Consider the following 17,145-nt stretch of genomic DNA (forward strand, 5'->3'; position numbering starts at 1 on the left):
AAGCCGCCCTCGGCCGGCTCCGCCTCCAGGCCCGGCACGCTGCGCGGCGTGAAAACAGCAACAGGAAATGATCTCACATCAGGACTGAGCTGCAGAGAAAAGCTGCGCTCGGTTTCAGCTGCGCTACCTTCCATTGTGGCTGTGCCGCGGCGTGGAGTAAACCGGCTGCGTGGGGAGCTGATCGGCTCGCAGTGACGTGGGGAGGCCAGCAGGGGGCGGCCCCAGAGAATGGGCGCGGTACAGGGAGGCGGGCGGGGCGCTGCTCTGCTTGGTTCTGCAGAAGAAGATTGGAGGAGAGAAACCAGATGATGACCTCACACATGAGAAAAAAAAGTCAAATAAGTTCTTAAAGTTCGTAACTTTTATAAAAAAAATATTTAAACACATTTGTTAAAACATTCAGCATATGGTGACAGTTGGCTAGGAGAGAGATAATCTGTGAAAAGATCGATCTTTTCCCGAGCTGCAATCACTGTCTGAAGAAATGCACCAAAAACAACCAATCAGAGCCAGTAGGCGGGGCTCAGCGCTGTCAATCAACTCATGTACTCGCTGCTAAAAATGTTACAGGCTACAGTTTTCTCTCAGACCGTGCAGATAGTTTCAACAAATATGTAGAAAAATACTTTATATAAACTGACATACTGTAGCTTTAATTTGAACATATAATAATAATAAAACAAATTTTAAAAAACGAGAAATTAATATTGTATATTCTTTATCTGCTTTTCAATGAACTAAGCATTTATGGTTTAGATCTTTCAGGATTTTATAAAATGATTAGTTTATTACCAAGCAGGTAAGTTTTGTATTTTTATATAATAAGTTTTGTGCCACTTTGGTTGAAAGCCTGAGCCAGCGCCCCCTACCTGTCGGTCAGGTGTGGTGGGCGAGGCCAGGTTGACCTCGTGGAAGCCCTCCAGCGCCTCGGCGTTGCTCTGAGCGCCGCTGCATGCCATGGCAACTGCTGTCAGACATCATCCAGCCTGCAGACACACACACACACACACACTTCCTGCTTCACATTTCACCTTCCTGCTTCACATCTCAACTTCCTGCTTCACATCTCAACTTCCTGTTCAGCTGCAGACAAAACGCTGAGTCAGCAGTTGATCCTTTATGTCACTGAAGTTCATAAAGAAAGATGAAAAACTAGCAGATGAACCGCCGGCCCAGAGTCTGGCTGCTTGGGAGCAAAACCAGAAGAAATTTAAAAAACTGAAACTAATCTGTGGAAAGCTGATGGATAAAAATGATCCGTTAGGTTTGGAAAAGTTGAGAAGGAATTCATGATTAATTTTGTTTTCTAAATATTAATAAAGAAAAAGTGGTAACACTATTTGACGGGGTGCATCAGACAGACATGAACATGAAGGAATCTTTATGAATGTCATCCAGTGACATTCGGTAAATAATGACACTTTTAATGCAAAGTTGCTCTAAAGGTTGCATTAAAAGTCCCAACGTTGCATTATTTTGTAAATAATGACACTTTAATGCAACTTTTAGAGCAACTTTGCATTAAAAGTGTCATTATGTCCTGAATGTCACTGGATGACAGTCAGACATTCAGAAAGACTCCTTCATGTTCATGTCAGTCTGATGCACCTCGTCAGATAAAGTGTTATGAAAAAGTTTCAGATAAATTTACTGCAGACGTTTTTAAACTGGTTTGGCTTTAGACAAGACAGCAGGAATAAACCAGTGAAGGACGGACACTCAGGTGGACAGACGGACCAACGGACAGTGAAGGTACCATGTTCAGCTCTGGATGGAGAGTCCAGCAGGTTCTGGTTCCAGGTCAGCACCAACAGTCCTTCACCTGAGACACAGAGAAACCAGTTACTGTCCCAGTTTCAGCAGGCTGGGAATAAAAACCCATAAATGAATCTATCCCGGATCGAACAGCTACAAACGCCGATTCCTAAACCCTCCTGGTTTTGTTGAGCAGAAACAGGTGGGGGAAGGTGGAGGCGGCTGTGCTGCCCTGGGATGTGATTAATGGCGTTTCTGACCAACTAATATTCTGATCCACTTCCATTTTCCTGACTCAACACACATCGAAACGGCGCAGAAACATTTACTGACATATCAGAGGCTGCATGTGTGCAGAAACCATCCACTTTAACTTTTCTCTCTCCTGCCCTTTTTTTGGCGTTTCTCTTCTTTTTAACCCATTTTGTTTTTGCCTGTTTTTCTATTTTTCCTTCTTTTTTCTCTATTTTGTTCTTTCCTTTCTCTTTTCCCTCTCTTCCTTTAATGCAGTTAAAATGATTTTTCCTCTCCTCGCCTCAGAGCCGTTCTAACTAACAGAAGAACATTGGAAAGTAAATCTGGTTGCTTCCAGAGAAACTAGATGAACATAAATCGACCCAGCACTCGGCCTCCACCAGATCTAAATGGGATAAATTCAGTTAAATGAATCTAAACAATAAGGATTTATTTCATGTCTGAACTGCTGGTTCTGAGTTTTACTTCATCACTAAATAAATTAGTTTAATTATTCACAGAGTCCAACAGCAGATCCTTTGTACTTCAGGGATTGATGAGGCAGTAAAACTGTTTCTGGGAAGTCAATGGGAAAATAAAACAGTCCAGTTCAGGAATGTTTATGGTGTTTATAATTAAACTGGTTTCTCTCTGCGGTTCAAACTCCAGCAGGAACTCAGACAGGAAGTGGAAACCGGATCGACGGCGGCTCTATTTTCTGCTCCACACCGGTCTCACCTGACGGACAGGTGGGAGCGTCCCGCCGTGAGACGGAGCCGCGGCTGACGCCACGCCTGCTAACCTTCAGCTGGGAGCGTCACGGATTTACCAGGAAGTGTCGGAGCGATCTGATTGGCCAGCAGGTTCCCTAGTCAGAGCAACGAAACGCTCCGACAGCAGCTGAGCAAAATTTAATATAAAAAAATTTTATAAAAAAAAATGTTTTTAAGAAAAATCATAATCTGAACTTCAAAGTTTATTGAATTCTTCACATATTCTGAATTATTTTGATCCTAAATGTATTTTATAATACTCCACATAATCCCACCGCAAAAATGAAAATATTTTAAAATAATTTATTAGGAAAGAATAATTTTGTTAAATAAATACAATTCTTTGATCAAAACCTGTCTAATAAAAAAGTAAATAAACATTGAGTAGAATTGAAAAATACTCACTTTTCAATTATACTCCACTTAATTCCACTACAAAAAATAAAATAAAAAGATTATTATTATTATTATTTGCTAGAAATTATTTTACTTATTGTTGAGTTAAACATATTAAAATATCTCACCTTCTGAACAATAATAAAATAAATACACTTTTATTTTATTACTTCCAAAAAAGAAAATTTTTACTTTCAAAGGTTTGGCAATTTTTTTAATTATTAAAATGTTAAAATAAGATCCAAAGAGAACAGTGTGATAATTAGTTTCTCTTTTGTGTTTTTTTAAATATCTTCTGACAATTATTTTATAGATTTATTCAATTATTCTATATGGATTTAATGCACCACATATTTTACTGTATGTCTGTTTTTGCTGCATTTTAGACTCTTTAAAATATAATTTTAATATCTGACAGAACCTGAAATCAGAAATAATAATTAAAAAAAACCTTTAAATCCACCAATTTTATATTTGAAATAATGAAATAAAAGTAAATAAAATCAGCATTAAGTCGTTTAAATCAGGTCCAGGATGCTGGAAACCTGCGTAAACACACCAGCTGTCATGACGGTGACACGCTGACTGACAGCTCAGGTGAAACGCCACCTGTCTGAAACCGACCAATCGCTGCTCCCCTTTCGGCCCGTCTCCATGGCGACCGGTCCTGGAAAGCCGTGGTAACCCGACACTGCCGATCTCAGATCCAGTTACTGGCTCATCCCGACGCGTGTCTATTTACCCGTCACACATGGAAACACCAGCAGTTTCACTTACTCACACCAGGCAAAACATTATGACCACAAACAGCCGGAGGCAGCAGAGGGAACGTCGAGTCCTTCAAACGTCACAACGTTCACCCTGCCCTGCTGCTGTAGCCTCTTTACAGTTCAAACACCTGAACTTTGACCCCCAAAATTCAAGGGCGTTAAGAATAAGGCAGTTCAAATCATCATGACAGCTTATCCCCTACTCCAACATCTTTCTAATCATACAACCAGACAAAGATTCAAATAGAAGCTTGTCTCAATAAGCAATATATTAATTAATAGCACGATAAATTAATACGAATTCAATACTTTTCCTTTGCATAATTTATAGTTTTTCTCTTTCCACCAGAAACTGGATGATTAAAGTTTTCAGTTTGGCGTTTTTGGTCTCAGCTATCCCCACCAAGTTTATTTACACAGACTTCATTATTCATTTTATCGTTTCTCTTGTTTTGTTTATTTATTCTAGATATTCAAAATGTCTTCCATTTATTACGTTTTAAATCTTTCAGAATGTTTTCTTTCATTATCATCACCACATCACTTAAACCGTTTCAAAACAACATTATCGTTTATCGCAATAACTTCTGGGACAATTTATCATCCAGCAAAAGTTGTCATTGTGACAGGGCTAATTGAAAGTTCAAATAATGCCTGAACTTTGACCCCAAAAAGGAACAGCAAGTTCAAACCATCATAACAAAGATCTTAGCCCCTACTTCTACATCTTTCCAACCAGACAGACTTAAAGAGAAGCGGCTAAGCATGTCTTAATAATTAATTTATCACAAAATAAATTAAAACAAGCTCAATAATTTCCATTTGCATGATTTATTGTTTTTCTCTTTCTACCAAAAACTGGATGACAAAAGTTTTCAGCCTCATCCAGCCCTTTATTTGAAGGACAATTTTGTTTACAGAGATTTCAGTATACATTTCATTTGTTGTTTCTGTTGTTTTGTTAATTTATTTTGGATATTTTAAGTGTCTTCCATTCATTAGAATTTAAAGTTTATTGATCTTTGAGAATGTTTTCTTGATTGATTATGCCATTACTAGACAACTATCTCAAAATAACAATATTTTTGTTTATGGCAATAATTTTTGGGTCATTTTACTGTCCAGCAAAATATTATAATGACAAGTCCAGAAGCAGCAAAAGCAACTGATGATGTAATCTAGGAAATGTTACTGTGAAATATTGTCTCTACTGGATGTCATACAACAATCATAAAAAGTCTTCAGTCAGAGGCTTCTTTAGATTTGCTGCAAGATTGACTGCTGCTGGAGTTCCTTCCTATCTACAGCCTCACCATCTACAATGACTCTTTAGAAATACTTACATGAGTTACGACAGCATTAAATTTCCCTTTGAGGCCCCAGACAGGTGTTGTTTAACAGCAGAGACTCACCTGTTCAGGGTGCAGCTCTGAAGTCAGCTTCTGATTCAATAAAATAACATTTCACCTTTTAATAACCGATCTGAACCACCGTCAAAATCCAAACACATCCACTGGTCAAAATTAGACTATTATAAATAATTAAGTGCAGGCTTGAACAGTTAAATTGATATCTACTTTAACCTATAAGGAGTCGATTTAAGGCGCAGCTAATCGACCTTTCAGTGTTTCCATGACTATAATTAAGGTTTCACACATCATGTATTGTACTTTAAGGAATATTTAAACAGCTTTAAATAATCCACATCAGGTTTAACCAAGTTCATATTAAATTTAAAGTTAAAGCCGACTAATAGCGTAAAAAAGGGTGAAACAGCCCTTTAATGAGACGGTATGAATCATAAGCTATCTTCTGCAAGCTAACAGGCTACTATCGGTTGGCATTAGAGCTAGCCGGTGCTACCTGACACCAACCATGCATGGAAGCAGACTCCGTCCATGTCAGACATGTTAAACCAACAACAAAAAAGCGCTTTGTCTACTTTATATTTTTGCGCAAACAGAAACGCAAAACGACGCCGTCCGATAATGAGTGTATATGGCATCATCATCATCATCCATCGGGAGATGCTAACGGGCTACATTGTTGTGTTCAACCGGAGAAATAAAACGGCTCCGGTAACCGTTAAAGACAGCCGAGCACTCACCGTGAGGACAGCAGCCGGGCGGAGGGTCTGCCTCCCGGTAAGCCACCGGAACAAGCCTACAAACAAACAAACAAACACACCGGAGCGGCTGTTGACGCAGAGGCTGACGGGAGATGCGTTTGAGGACGGCTCGGAAAACAGATGATTAACTGTCAGGATGCAGTGAGACTGGACTGCACTCCTGTGTTGGGTTTTAGGAAACGCAGTCATTCATTTACAGTCATTCTCTTTTGCAAAATTTTGCAACTATTAAATACATCAAATAAAAGTAAAATATAAATTTTAAGTTCAGGCGTAAGAAAAGAAATAAATGTTAAAACCACAATCATCTGATGTGACTTTAATCCCACAATTCTGTGTTTAATCTAAAAATTTTCTCTGAATTCTTCATTTAATCTCAGGACCCCGGCATTAAAATCAGAATCCCCTTTTTTATTTTAGTTGCGGGCCTTGATCAGATTCTGTAACATTTAAATATATTATACTTAATTATTCATTTCATTCTAAAAATTGTATTATTATTATTATTATTATTATTATTATTATTATTATTATTATTATTATTTATACGTGAAATATTTTCAACAGGCAAACCGTTTTTTAAAAATCCTTGCCATGTTTTAGGCGATATAAAGTAAATTATTAAGTTATTATTTTGTTTTCGTTTGTGTTTTAATTAGAATTAGTTTGTTTTATCAGACTCAGCCAGCAGAGGGCGCCAAAGTTACACTAATGCTGGGAACAACAAAGGTTTCATTCATAAGAAAAACACAGAAATGCTCGGCAAAACACAGAGGACATAAAACGTCCAGAAGGATTTGGCATAAAATCGAATGTATTTAATGAGAAAAACAATTAAAACATAAAAAAAATAAAAATAAAATAAGCTTAATAAAATTAGATTAATTTAATTTATGGGTTTGATCAAGTAAATTCAAGACAAATTAAAGGTGATTTCTTTGCTAAAATCTTCACCAGAAGCTTAAACGATGCGAAAACCTTATTTAATATAATAGTTACCAATTTGTTTGTCTCAGTGCATATGCATATTATACAACAGTGTATTAACAAGAGGAGTAAATTTTCACCCAAAAAATTCAGATCATTAATCTCAGAAATTTTCCAGAAAAAAACAAGAAAATTTCTCAGTTTGAAAAGTTGAGAATTAGTACAAAAAACAAAAACAAAATTTTTGAAATTAAATTCAGATATACATGTTTTAGAAAAAACTTCTGATTTTGAATTTGCTAAAAAAAAAAAACTAAAAAAAAAAACTGAAAATTTGAGATTAATATCAGAGAATTTCTAAAAAAGAAAAAAAAAGCTTATTTCTGAAAGTGACGGATCCAAAATGTGCTTGAAAAAAAAAATCACATTTGAGATTAATCACAGAAAATATCCAGAAAATCAAGGAAATTTCTAAGTCTGAAGAGTAAAAAAAAAAAATAGGCTAGAAAAAAAATTAATTTTTAGATTAAGCTCAGAAATTTTCTAGAAAAAAATTGGTAATTTCTGTTTCAAAAGTCAACATTTTTGAATTTTGGTACACAGAAATGACCAAAACATTTTCTAGAAAATTTATGAGATTAATCTCAAAATTTCTCAGATTTTTGCTGAAAATTTTATTCTCCTTTTTCTTTGTATGGTGGTGTGCCGTTGTATCTGCCATGTTGTGAGTGGCAAATTTGACTCATAAACCAAAAGCAATGTGTTTAGAAACAGAGTTTTCAAAAAAGAATAAATATAAAATGAAAGCATTTAAACTGCCGCAGGCAGTAAATCATTTTGGTCACAATTTCCTGATAAAGTTTGGAGTCTTGACCTGAATGTTTGGGTGCCATTAAAGATTAGGATGATTAGGCCCAAGCTTGTAGCTCAGCAACACAAATAATCATGAAAACACAAAAGGAAGCTTGTAAGAAAGGTCCCTAGCAAATGTAATGTTGATAAAGATTGTTTTGTTTGCAACTTCAAAGAGTATAAATAATTGTCAACATGTAATTTGTAACAAAATAGTAAAAACATTTTTTTTTCTTTATATATTAATTTCAAAGATTTCTGACTGTTTTCTCTGTTGAATGACATATTTTTAAATCTAAATCTGCTAGAAGGAATAATTTCAATCTAAAGTGTATGACATGGAAAGAATAATTCAAGATTTGTTCCCACAATCTTGTTCTGCGTTTGAATTTTTGTTTAATGACATGAAACTAAAAAGAATTTAATTTGGTTTCATTTGCAGCAAAACTTGAATGTCCAAGTGGCTCTGAGCCCAACCCAGATAAATAACTTTCCACTGTGTCACCGTCACCTCCCAACTACACCTGAATGAAACCACACACACACACACACACACACACACATACACACACACACACACACACACACACACACACACACACACACACACACGCTGTGGGCGGAGTTTCTTGGTGGTTTAAGATGGTGTGTTCAGCTGGAGGCTCACACAGAGACGGCTTCACATTCCTGCTGCTGCTTTTATTATGACTGATCTGTGCGGTGAGTTTTTACTGACTTTGTACTGGAAGAAATAAAACTGTTATTATTTCAAATTTAATTTCAAAGATTATTCCTGAAAACCAGAGTTACTTATTTGCTTATTTGTAATTTTCACTCCTGTTTCTGCTGTTTTTATCTTACTGTGACGTCTTCACAGGATAAATACCTCATTAATTTAATTAGATTGTAACTTTCTGCTAAATATTTTACAGGAACCTTTTCAAAACAGAATAATATGTTTTCATTCTCTAAATAAAAGTTACTTAGTTTTAATTTAGCTCTTCTGTACTAAACCTTTAAAACCTAAAATAAAGAAGCCCAAATAAAGAAAAGTAAAATGTTTTTCATTCTATTAAAAATTATTTTAATGGTTTTTAATGATAAATTGAGCCTTTAATGAAAAATACAGTTTAAATGAGGCCAAACTTTGACAGATTTTAGAGAAAAAATCTGCGTAAAAAATGTAAACCAGCTGTAAGTTGAGTAAAAACAGCTCATCTGTTTCTTTCAGTACTTTTTAAAAGCATAACCTGAAGGTTTGGTTTTCTTCTCTGGATAAATATCCACTTAATGAGCCCAAACTTGTTTCTGTTTTTAATCTTGATATTTGAGCTGCAGTCACTCACTTCTCTGTGGAAGTTTCTCACAGCGTCAGATCGGAATGTCTCGCTGGTTTCGGCCTCATTTGGAGCCGGTTCTGCAGCCGCCTGTAGTGGGTTAACTGGTCCATCAGGTGGGATGCTGAACCGGAAACATCAGACAGAAAGTCACCAAACGCTGCGAACATTTCAGACAGGAAATCTGCACTTTGCACATTTATGCAACAGAGATAAGAGTATAAATCCCAGAGGACTGTTAAAGATTAAACCTGCAGGTTCCAACCTTTTACCAACACAAACTTCTCCCATAGGTCCAATTAACACTTTAATCTTTTATTTTACCATAAAACATTGATATTACCTTCACATCATAAGATTTAATTTGTAAGTACTGCTTTAAATGTTAAAAAAGATGGATCCCGATCCTGTTATTTAAGGGGTATAAATATGAAAACTACTATATTCATATTGGATAAAAAAAGGAGTAAATTTCCACCAAAAAACTAAAATTTTGAAATTGAGCTCAAATTTCCTAAAGTTAAAGATTTGCGTGAATGAAAACTCAGAAATTATACGATTAATCTCAGAAAGTTTCTAGAAAATTTGTAGAAATTTCTGAACATTAAAAGTAAAAATTGTGCAAGAAAAGAACTCACAAATTTTAAGATTAATCTAAATTTTATTGTTTTTTTCTAGAAAATTTCTGAACTACAAAATCAAAAATTTTCAATTTCTGAAACTCAGAATCTCAAAATTTTTATTTTTTTCTTGCAGATTTTTGACATTCCAAGCTGAAAAATGTACATTTCTCTAGAAACTTTCTGAATAAAGTGTACTATATTTATATATTAGTCAATCATACATGTATAATTTTCTTGTTCTTATTTGTAACTCTTTAAATGAAAAAGACCATTTCATGGCGAGCGAATAGCTACAATCTGCTAATACTTGAGATTTCCTCTGAAAACCATTTCAAACGCCTACTTTAATAATTCAAACACATTTTATTCCCTTTACTGTTGCTACAGAATCGCTCAGAGACGATTAGATGATCCTTCCGAACAAAACAAAACCACAGGAAGACCAAATGCCAGCTGACCTTTAACCCCTCTCCAAAATGGACGTCCGTCTCCAGGGCAACTCTCAGCTCCACTACGGCGTCAACGGCGGCGCGACTCGAAACTCTAGTCCTGGAGTGAGTATTTCACTGCATTTGTTGCTTGTATGGAGGTTAGAACTGATTTAATAAAAACAGAAGAGAAAAAACAGTAGTAGAAGAAAAACAGAAGGAGAAGAAGAAGAAGAAGAAGAAAAAGAAGAAGAAAAACGGTAGAAGAAGAAAAGCCCCGCCTTTAGGTTTGCTAACAGCTAGCCAAGAATATTTGTTAGCTTAGGGGCCAAGAAAACAACAACAATATGAGCTTAAAATATGGTTACACACTAATGATTGTCCGTAGTAAAAAAATAAAAAAATTTTGGGACATATAGTGACTCTATTGATTTGAAATCCGTGCTTTTTATTTTTATTTATCTTTATTTTAGCTTAGCTTAATTTTTGAAGGGAAAGGGTGAGCCTACACAGGGCGTCTATTCTTCTACATAAACTTTAAAAAGTAAAACAAAGAAGTAAAAATACATAATCCTCCACACTACATTGTTTCAGTGATTTGTTTTATAAGCATTTTTGTTTGTAATTCAGAATTTTAGTGCCAGCTAGTTATTGCTAAAAGTGACCACTGCTAACTGCTCAGCTAACATCCCCTTATACTGCTGTCATTATACCCATAAGGCTTTACAAACTTATTTTTGACATTTTGTCAACTTAGTCTTATGTTTACCACTTTAATAGATTTTTCCCTCCTGCAAATTAATCTTTAAAAATGAATTCTGTTCCCTGATTCACAGTCTTTCAGACAAAGCCTGGCTGACTGACTCATTGTTTTAATCTGTAACTAAAGGCAACATTTAGGAGTAACCTTTAGATTTTTTAACTAATTACAATAGACATGAGTATGTTTTGGTAAATTACTTTTCATAAGCTGATTTAATTGTCGTCAAACTGGTGCCAACCAGCTCTGAGTACCCAGATAGAGATCTGACAGATCGGCTGAGCTGTTTAAACTCAGTTTATCTGATGATGGCTGACAGATCAAACTCTTTTTCACCTTGACGCTGCTCTATGTTTACACAATGCAATCAGCGAACATGAACTCTGGGAAATCACACCGGCTTAACGACTAATTCCCATTGTTTGCCTTTGGGAATGATATTCATTATCAGCAGGCAAAACAGTCCAACCAGTTGAGCTGCGGTTTTCTGCATCCTGAGCTGCTTCACTACAATGGCCAACATTCATAACAGCTGAAACCAGCAGGCTGGTGTTTATCTCGCACTGGTTTCAGCTGGGTGTTGCTGCAGGTGTCTTTGTGTCCATATCTTTAAGGCAAAACAAAGCATGCAGTCATCTTGGTGGGGTGGTTTCCATAACCCTGGTGTCAGCAAAATAACCTTCACATACTTTTCCATCTTAAATGATCCAGATTCTCTCCAGTCTTGTGTGTTGTTGGGTTTGTTTAAACTAGATCTATTGATTTTTACTTAAATGGTGCATTCACTTCTTTCTTGGGTGTTAGTTTTTCTGAAAGTTGCAGGAATGTACGGTATTTGATCCTTACTGATTCTGTTTTTGCTTTTTGTTTCAGTGCAAATAGATTTCACTAGAAAAGTAGAACCTGAGTAAACATATCAACCTACCACTCCTCTATGCAGAACTGTTTTAGCTTAGCCATGTTAAGAGGTTTTGCAGCATAAAAAGCCATTTAAAGGTCATTTTACAGTCAGATTTATGTTCACACTTTTACGAGACCACTGTAAAACATTTTTTAAAACATTAGCGTTTGACTTGCTGGTGTGCTTTGAAACATTAGCCATGTTTCTATTAAAGTTTTTTTCTATTTTTTTGAAGTACTGGATTAGATAAGTTTGATTGAAATGGCAAAATTTCAAAGAATAAAGAGTTAATCTGCTAAATGGGAGACAGAAACACATTTGTTGAATAAGTTCTGACGTATCAAATGTCCCCCATCCACTGCTGGGTTTGTGCCTTACCAGAGGTTCAAAATTCTAGTAATTTTGGTTTGCCAACCCCTATTGGGAATTGTACATTCTGAATATCCATAAATGTTTTCTCCATTTATGGATATTGGTTCTGTGGAGTCCCAAGCTTTAGACAGACGTTTGTAATCCTTTCCAGACCGATAAATGCCAGATGTTTCTCATCTGTGTTTCTTTAGACTTGATAATGAAATGGCCAGTCTAAAGAAATAGATTCTTTAGATTCTTTAGAAATACTAGTATAGTTTGATACTATTACTAGTATCAAACTAATTTTATTATATGTCTTTAGTGCTTAAAGTTTAGAGAAATGTATTATTTTCTTGGATTGTCCTCCTGGTTTTTCGTTTTAGATCATCAGTTGGGTGAAGTCATTCCCAAATTTGACTTTGAGTCATATCAGCCCTCCTTTGATAAAAACATATTTTTAGTTGCATTACACATTGTCATACTACTTATCATAATTTTATGGATTATGATTAATTAGGTGGAGTTGATCCATGTCGGGACAAAAAAATGTGTCAGAGTTTTGCTGCTGAATATCTTGTGATGTTGTGCTGCTACGTTTGAAATAACAACATGAAGCTTAAGTAGGAAGAGACCAAAGTTGAGCTCTGACTTCGAAATAGAAGAGATACTGCCAGGTAGAAAAAGAGGTATAGAAACGGTTGAAAAAGACATTCAGCAGTTCTTCATGGCAAGCAGAAGAGAGACTGTGACAGATAACTTGGTTTAAAATGGTTTTTGTTTAGTATAAAAACAACTTTCTCAATGTTCTTCAATGTTTTGCCTTCTACAGGGAGACACTCTGAAGTTTCTGAGTCGAGAGGAACAGGAGTGCCTTCAGTTCTTTGAGGAAACCATTGAGTCTTTGGACGATGGTCTAGATGAGCAGCAGCAAAGACTTGGCCAGAGGAGGCACCTTGAACGTAACAGTCGGCCTTACGACTCGGTTGACGGACATCCGAACCTGGCTCCGAACATAATCGACCTGGTCCACTCAGAGCCAGACTTGGTCCACACTGCAGAGCCAGTCTATAGCCCCAGCCATCAAGGTACAATGCCCCACTGCTGCTTGTATTGAGTCTAGAAGTGTGTTTTAATCATTTTGTACATTTTGGTGAACTGAACTGAGTGTTTTATCTGTTTACATCCAGATTTTTACCACATGCCCAACACTCCTGAAAGCAACTTTGAGGCAAGACCAAGGCACGACATGTTCCCCTCAGAGTACAACCCTCCTTTACGAAGTCCAAGCTTTGGGACGACAGACAGCCATTCCTCCTACCACCCTCCAGGCAGTGTCCCCACTCCAGTTTTGATTGCCCAGCAGCTTGCAGAGAACCAGGGAGATGGAACATCAAACTTGCATCCTTCGTCTTTGCTCCGTCGCCTTAGCATGGAGTCGGAAAAAGCACCCAGAGACAGATCAAATATTTCTGCGAAACATGGTCCTCCTCCCTCACCAAAGCCAGCCCACTATCCTCCAAATATCCATGTGGTTCATGGTGGAAAGGAGCCCCAAATACCAGGGGCTAACGTAAACATCCATGAGCGACAGGAGCAGATGTTGGCACACCTGGCAGGTACTTCCCACCCTCTGCTGCAAGATATAGAAGACAACACTCGAAATAGTCCATCCCGTAGTATTTCCTTTAAAGACCCAGAGCCAGATAAATCCAGGATGGAGGCCCTGTCAAAGCTGGGCTTGACAAGGGGCAGAGCTACATCACTCCAAATGATACCTGACAACAACTCGCAGGATCCTCACAGAGGTCCAGACCCCAGAGTCTCATCGCCAGACCTCAGTCTTACCCCAACTGCAAAAATCAGCACTGATCTTCCACAACCAAATATGCCAGTACCCCCTCCAGTCTGCTTTAATGACCACAAGAATACAGAGACCTGGCCCTCACATTCTTTCAGGAGCAACGATGAAAGAAGCTCCCAGCTGGACCCATCGTCTCCAACAATGTCCTCTCCTCCAGCGGACATCACCTCACCAGCGTTCAACACCTTTGGAGGGAAATCCATTGTGGTCCATCCCTCTTTATCCCAGAAGAACGACACTCCAACCTCTCCAACTACCCCTGAACCCCAAAACCTTCCACTTGCACCTTCTAACCCAATAGAGCCCAATCCTTATGGAGGAAAGTCAAAAGTCATGACTTCTGCCAATCCACCTGTAGAAAGGACCAATCTACCCGACATCCTGAGCTCTCATATCGACGCAGGGGAAACCATTCCTGCCAAGCCAGAGCCACCGGCCGTCGAGGCAAACAGGTTTGGAGGAAAGAGCCGAACCTTTGACCCTGTTTCTGGGCTATATCGGACTTCAGAAGGCCGACCTAGAAGTGTCAAACCTCCACCGCCGACCCCAGCCCCTAGACCTCCTCGGCAGTCCTACCATGGCATTCTTCCCCAGAAACCGCCAGCAAGGGCCTCTTCTCCAGAATACAGGCGAAGGCCCAGCAGCATGTTCCGTCCTCAAGGTATCACCGTACAGTTTTGTGGACGAGGAGCCATGAATGAATCACGCAGGGAGGCACTGAGGAGACTAGGACTGCTGAAAGACTCTTAATCAAGCCTTTGCAGATTTACCTCTCAGTCTCCAACGACTGAACTATGATATCTGCGTCGCTTTGCTCATGGCAATGGTATGCAAAACGTTTCCGCTATTGTCTGAGAATGAGGTGTGTCTGTAGACAAACAAGCTTTTACAGAGGAATCTTGGTACTTGACAGACCTGAAGGGCCACTCCTCACTGTCAAACCTTAAAAAAATAGAGTACCTTTACTCAACACTGCTTTCTCAGAAAAATCTCGGCTGGTTCAAGATATTCTGTGAAATCTCATCAAAGACGCTGTGGACAGTACGTCTGAGTAAGACATTGTGGGAAGAAGGGCAACAGGGGAGTCAAGGATCATTTTGTCTGTCTCACCTCTTTTTTTTAGCTCAAATGTAAATATATTTATCATGGGAAAAGGGATTAGTTGCACATTTTCCAACCATTTGTCTGTCAAGTTCTTATTTGTGACCTTAAATTAGCTGAATTCTGCGCTTATCAGAATTATGTAGATTCCTTTCTCATTTTATTCCATTTTGTTCTCAAACTATTTCTTTAACCAACTTAAACACTTAGCTAACTGTTAGCCAATTAGCAATACTTTGACAATCCTATATTAGATTTTTAAACATTATAACATCTCAACAAAAGTAGTGCAAAACAATTTTAGTGACCAATTTAATGTGAAAAACAAATGGAGATAAAATTAAATAATTACTTTAGATATGACCAGCCGTTATTAGGAAGGCAGCCATATTGGATTTTGAGATCTGATTTTCCAATTCTGCAGTTTCAGTTGATTTTTTTTTTTTTTTTTTAAATATAAACTTGCAAATTCAAACTTTAATTCAACCATACAACTCAGTTAAGCTAACTGGTATTAGCAACATTAGCAATACAGAGAAAATATACATATATCCATTTAAATATAATAACATATTTACTAACAGAAGTTGTAAAATATAATGTATTTGACCATTTTAATGTGAAAAACAAATGGAGGTGAAAAAATAGAAATAATTACTGTAGATATGATCAGAGGCAGCCATATTGGATTTGTAGACAACTTTCCAAATTCTGGCTACCGTTTATTTCTCCAACTTCAAATTGTACATAATATTTTATGAACAAATTTAAGGATAAACATCTAAATACAATGGTTCTGTAAAAATAAGAAAATTCGCACTAAAATAGTTTTAATGATTTTTTTCTTTAGATGTGCATTTTCAAAATATTCCCCATGGAGTAGTTGAAAAGTTTTGAAAGATATATAGATGTGTATGTCTTGTTTCTGCTATTTTTCATTGTTTATGATTGTGTATCAAGTGGGCATTTTAGTGAGCAGATTATTTTTCTCTTTTCCATCAAAGCTGGGAAAAACTGCAGGCACTTTTCTATACTGCAGTTTTATTACCTCTAATGACTGAAACTTGCGCGTAAGGAGGAAAAACGAACAATGGAGTTAAAGGATTCTGCAAAATGCATTGATGCAAACGTGCAATTTCTCTGGAGAATGTGGAGCTGGATGGTATTTTTACTCCACAGACAAACATCCCACACTCAACCACAAGCTGCTGGAATGGGAATGTGGAGAGGACTTGGACGCTTTTAGCATGTGGAAGGAGAAATTTAAAAACTACTCTCACTGTGCAGAACTGCAGCTGTAAAACCACCCAGCCTAGAAATACATCGCGGGTTACTTCTGTGTGTTTGAGTCTGTCAAAACCTTTGTGTGTGTTTTTTAAATGTGATGTGTGTGTGCGTGTGTGTGTGCGTGTGTGTGTGCGTGTTCTGACTCCGGCCTCTGTAGTTCACCTACAGTAACTTTTGAAGTATATTTAGTAAATTTTATTTACGGACTCCGGTTCTCTGTAGCTCATCTACAGTCTTTTTGAAGTATCAAATGGTGCATAAACAGACAGAAGATAATGACGTTCTGCTGAACACACACGAGGAGGAAATGTCTTTGCAAAGCATACATGAGCGTTTAACCTTAAAAATGGACACAATCTGCCATGTGAAACTGCTGCTAGCCTGAAATGTCCTTGTAACATGTATGTGTATATTAACATATCTACTTTCATTTTTTCCCCTTGTAAAGTATAATAACACGATGTAAATATAATATGTTTTGTGTTGAATGTGGGAAATAAAAACCTTCGGTTAAATAATGTTTAAATGTTTTGTTGTCAGTTTTGTTTGAAGCTCAAAAAGATATATATATATATATATATATATATATATATATATATATATATATATATATATATATATCTTTGTGAGACATAAAAAAAAAAATTTTTCTCTGTTA

General features: G+C 37.0%; 2 protein-coding genes across 7 annotated transcripts in view; one reads left to right on the forward strand and one right to left on the reverse strand.

The window, feature by feature from the left end:
• rab3ip (RAB3A interacting protein (rabin3)) overlaps positions 1–6,178 on the reverse strand; it is a 19,356-nt gene extending 13,178 nt beyond the window's left edge. For 2 of the 5 annotated variants that reach the window (XM_015041643.1, XM_015041641.1), the window contains exons 1-3: positions 6,036–6,178; positions 1,757–1,822; positions 870–986 (exon numbers count right to left, since the gene is read on the reverse strand). In XM_015041643.1, the coding sequence (XP_014897129.1) occupies positions 870–959 (90 nt within the window). In that variant the 5' untranslated portion in view covers positions 960–986; positions 1,757–1,822; positions 6,036–6,178. The remainder of the gene's footprint in view (positions 1–869; positions 987–1,756; positions 1,823–6,035) is intronic. The other 3 variants (XM_015041646.1, XM_015041638.1, XM_015041645.1) reach the window with 2 other exon arrangements.
• On the forward strand, positions 4,944–17,002 carry proser2 (proline and serine rich 2). Of its 2 annotated transcripts, XM_015041636.1 has the most exons (4): positions 8,454–8,555; positions 10,183–10,349; positions 13,068–13,323; positions 13,426–17,002. In XM_015041636.1, the coding sequence occupies exons 2-4, from the start codon at positions 10,272–10,274 to the stop codon at positions 14,847–14,849; spliced, it is 1,758 nt and encodes a 585-aa protein (XP_014897122.1). In that variant the 5' UTR covers positions 8,454–8,555; positions 10,183–10,271; the 3' UTR covers positions 14,850–17,002. The 2 variants fall into 2 exon arrangements, with proteins under 2 accessions (XP_014897123.1, XP_014897122.1); XM_015041637.1 differs by lacking the exons at positions 8,454–8,555; positions 10,183–10,349 and adding an exon at positions 4,944–5,217.
• Positions 17,003–17,145: the final 143 nt, after the last annotated feature.

Source organism: Poecilia latipinna, unplaced genomic scaffold (assembly GCF_001443285.1).
Source record: "Poecilia latipinna isolate Pla-1442-1.1 unplaced genomic scaffold, P_latipinna-1.0 Scaffold560, whole genome shotgun sequence".
NCBI classification, from domain to species: Eukaryota; Metazoa; Chordata; class Actinopteri; order Cyprinodontiformes; family Poeciliidae; genus Poecilia; species Poecilia latipinna.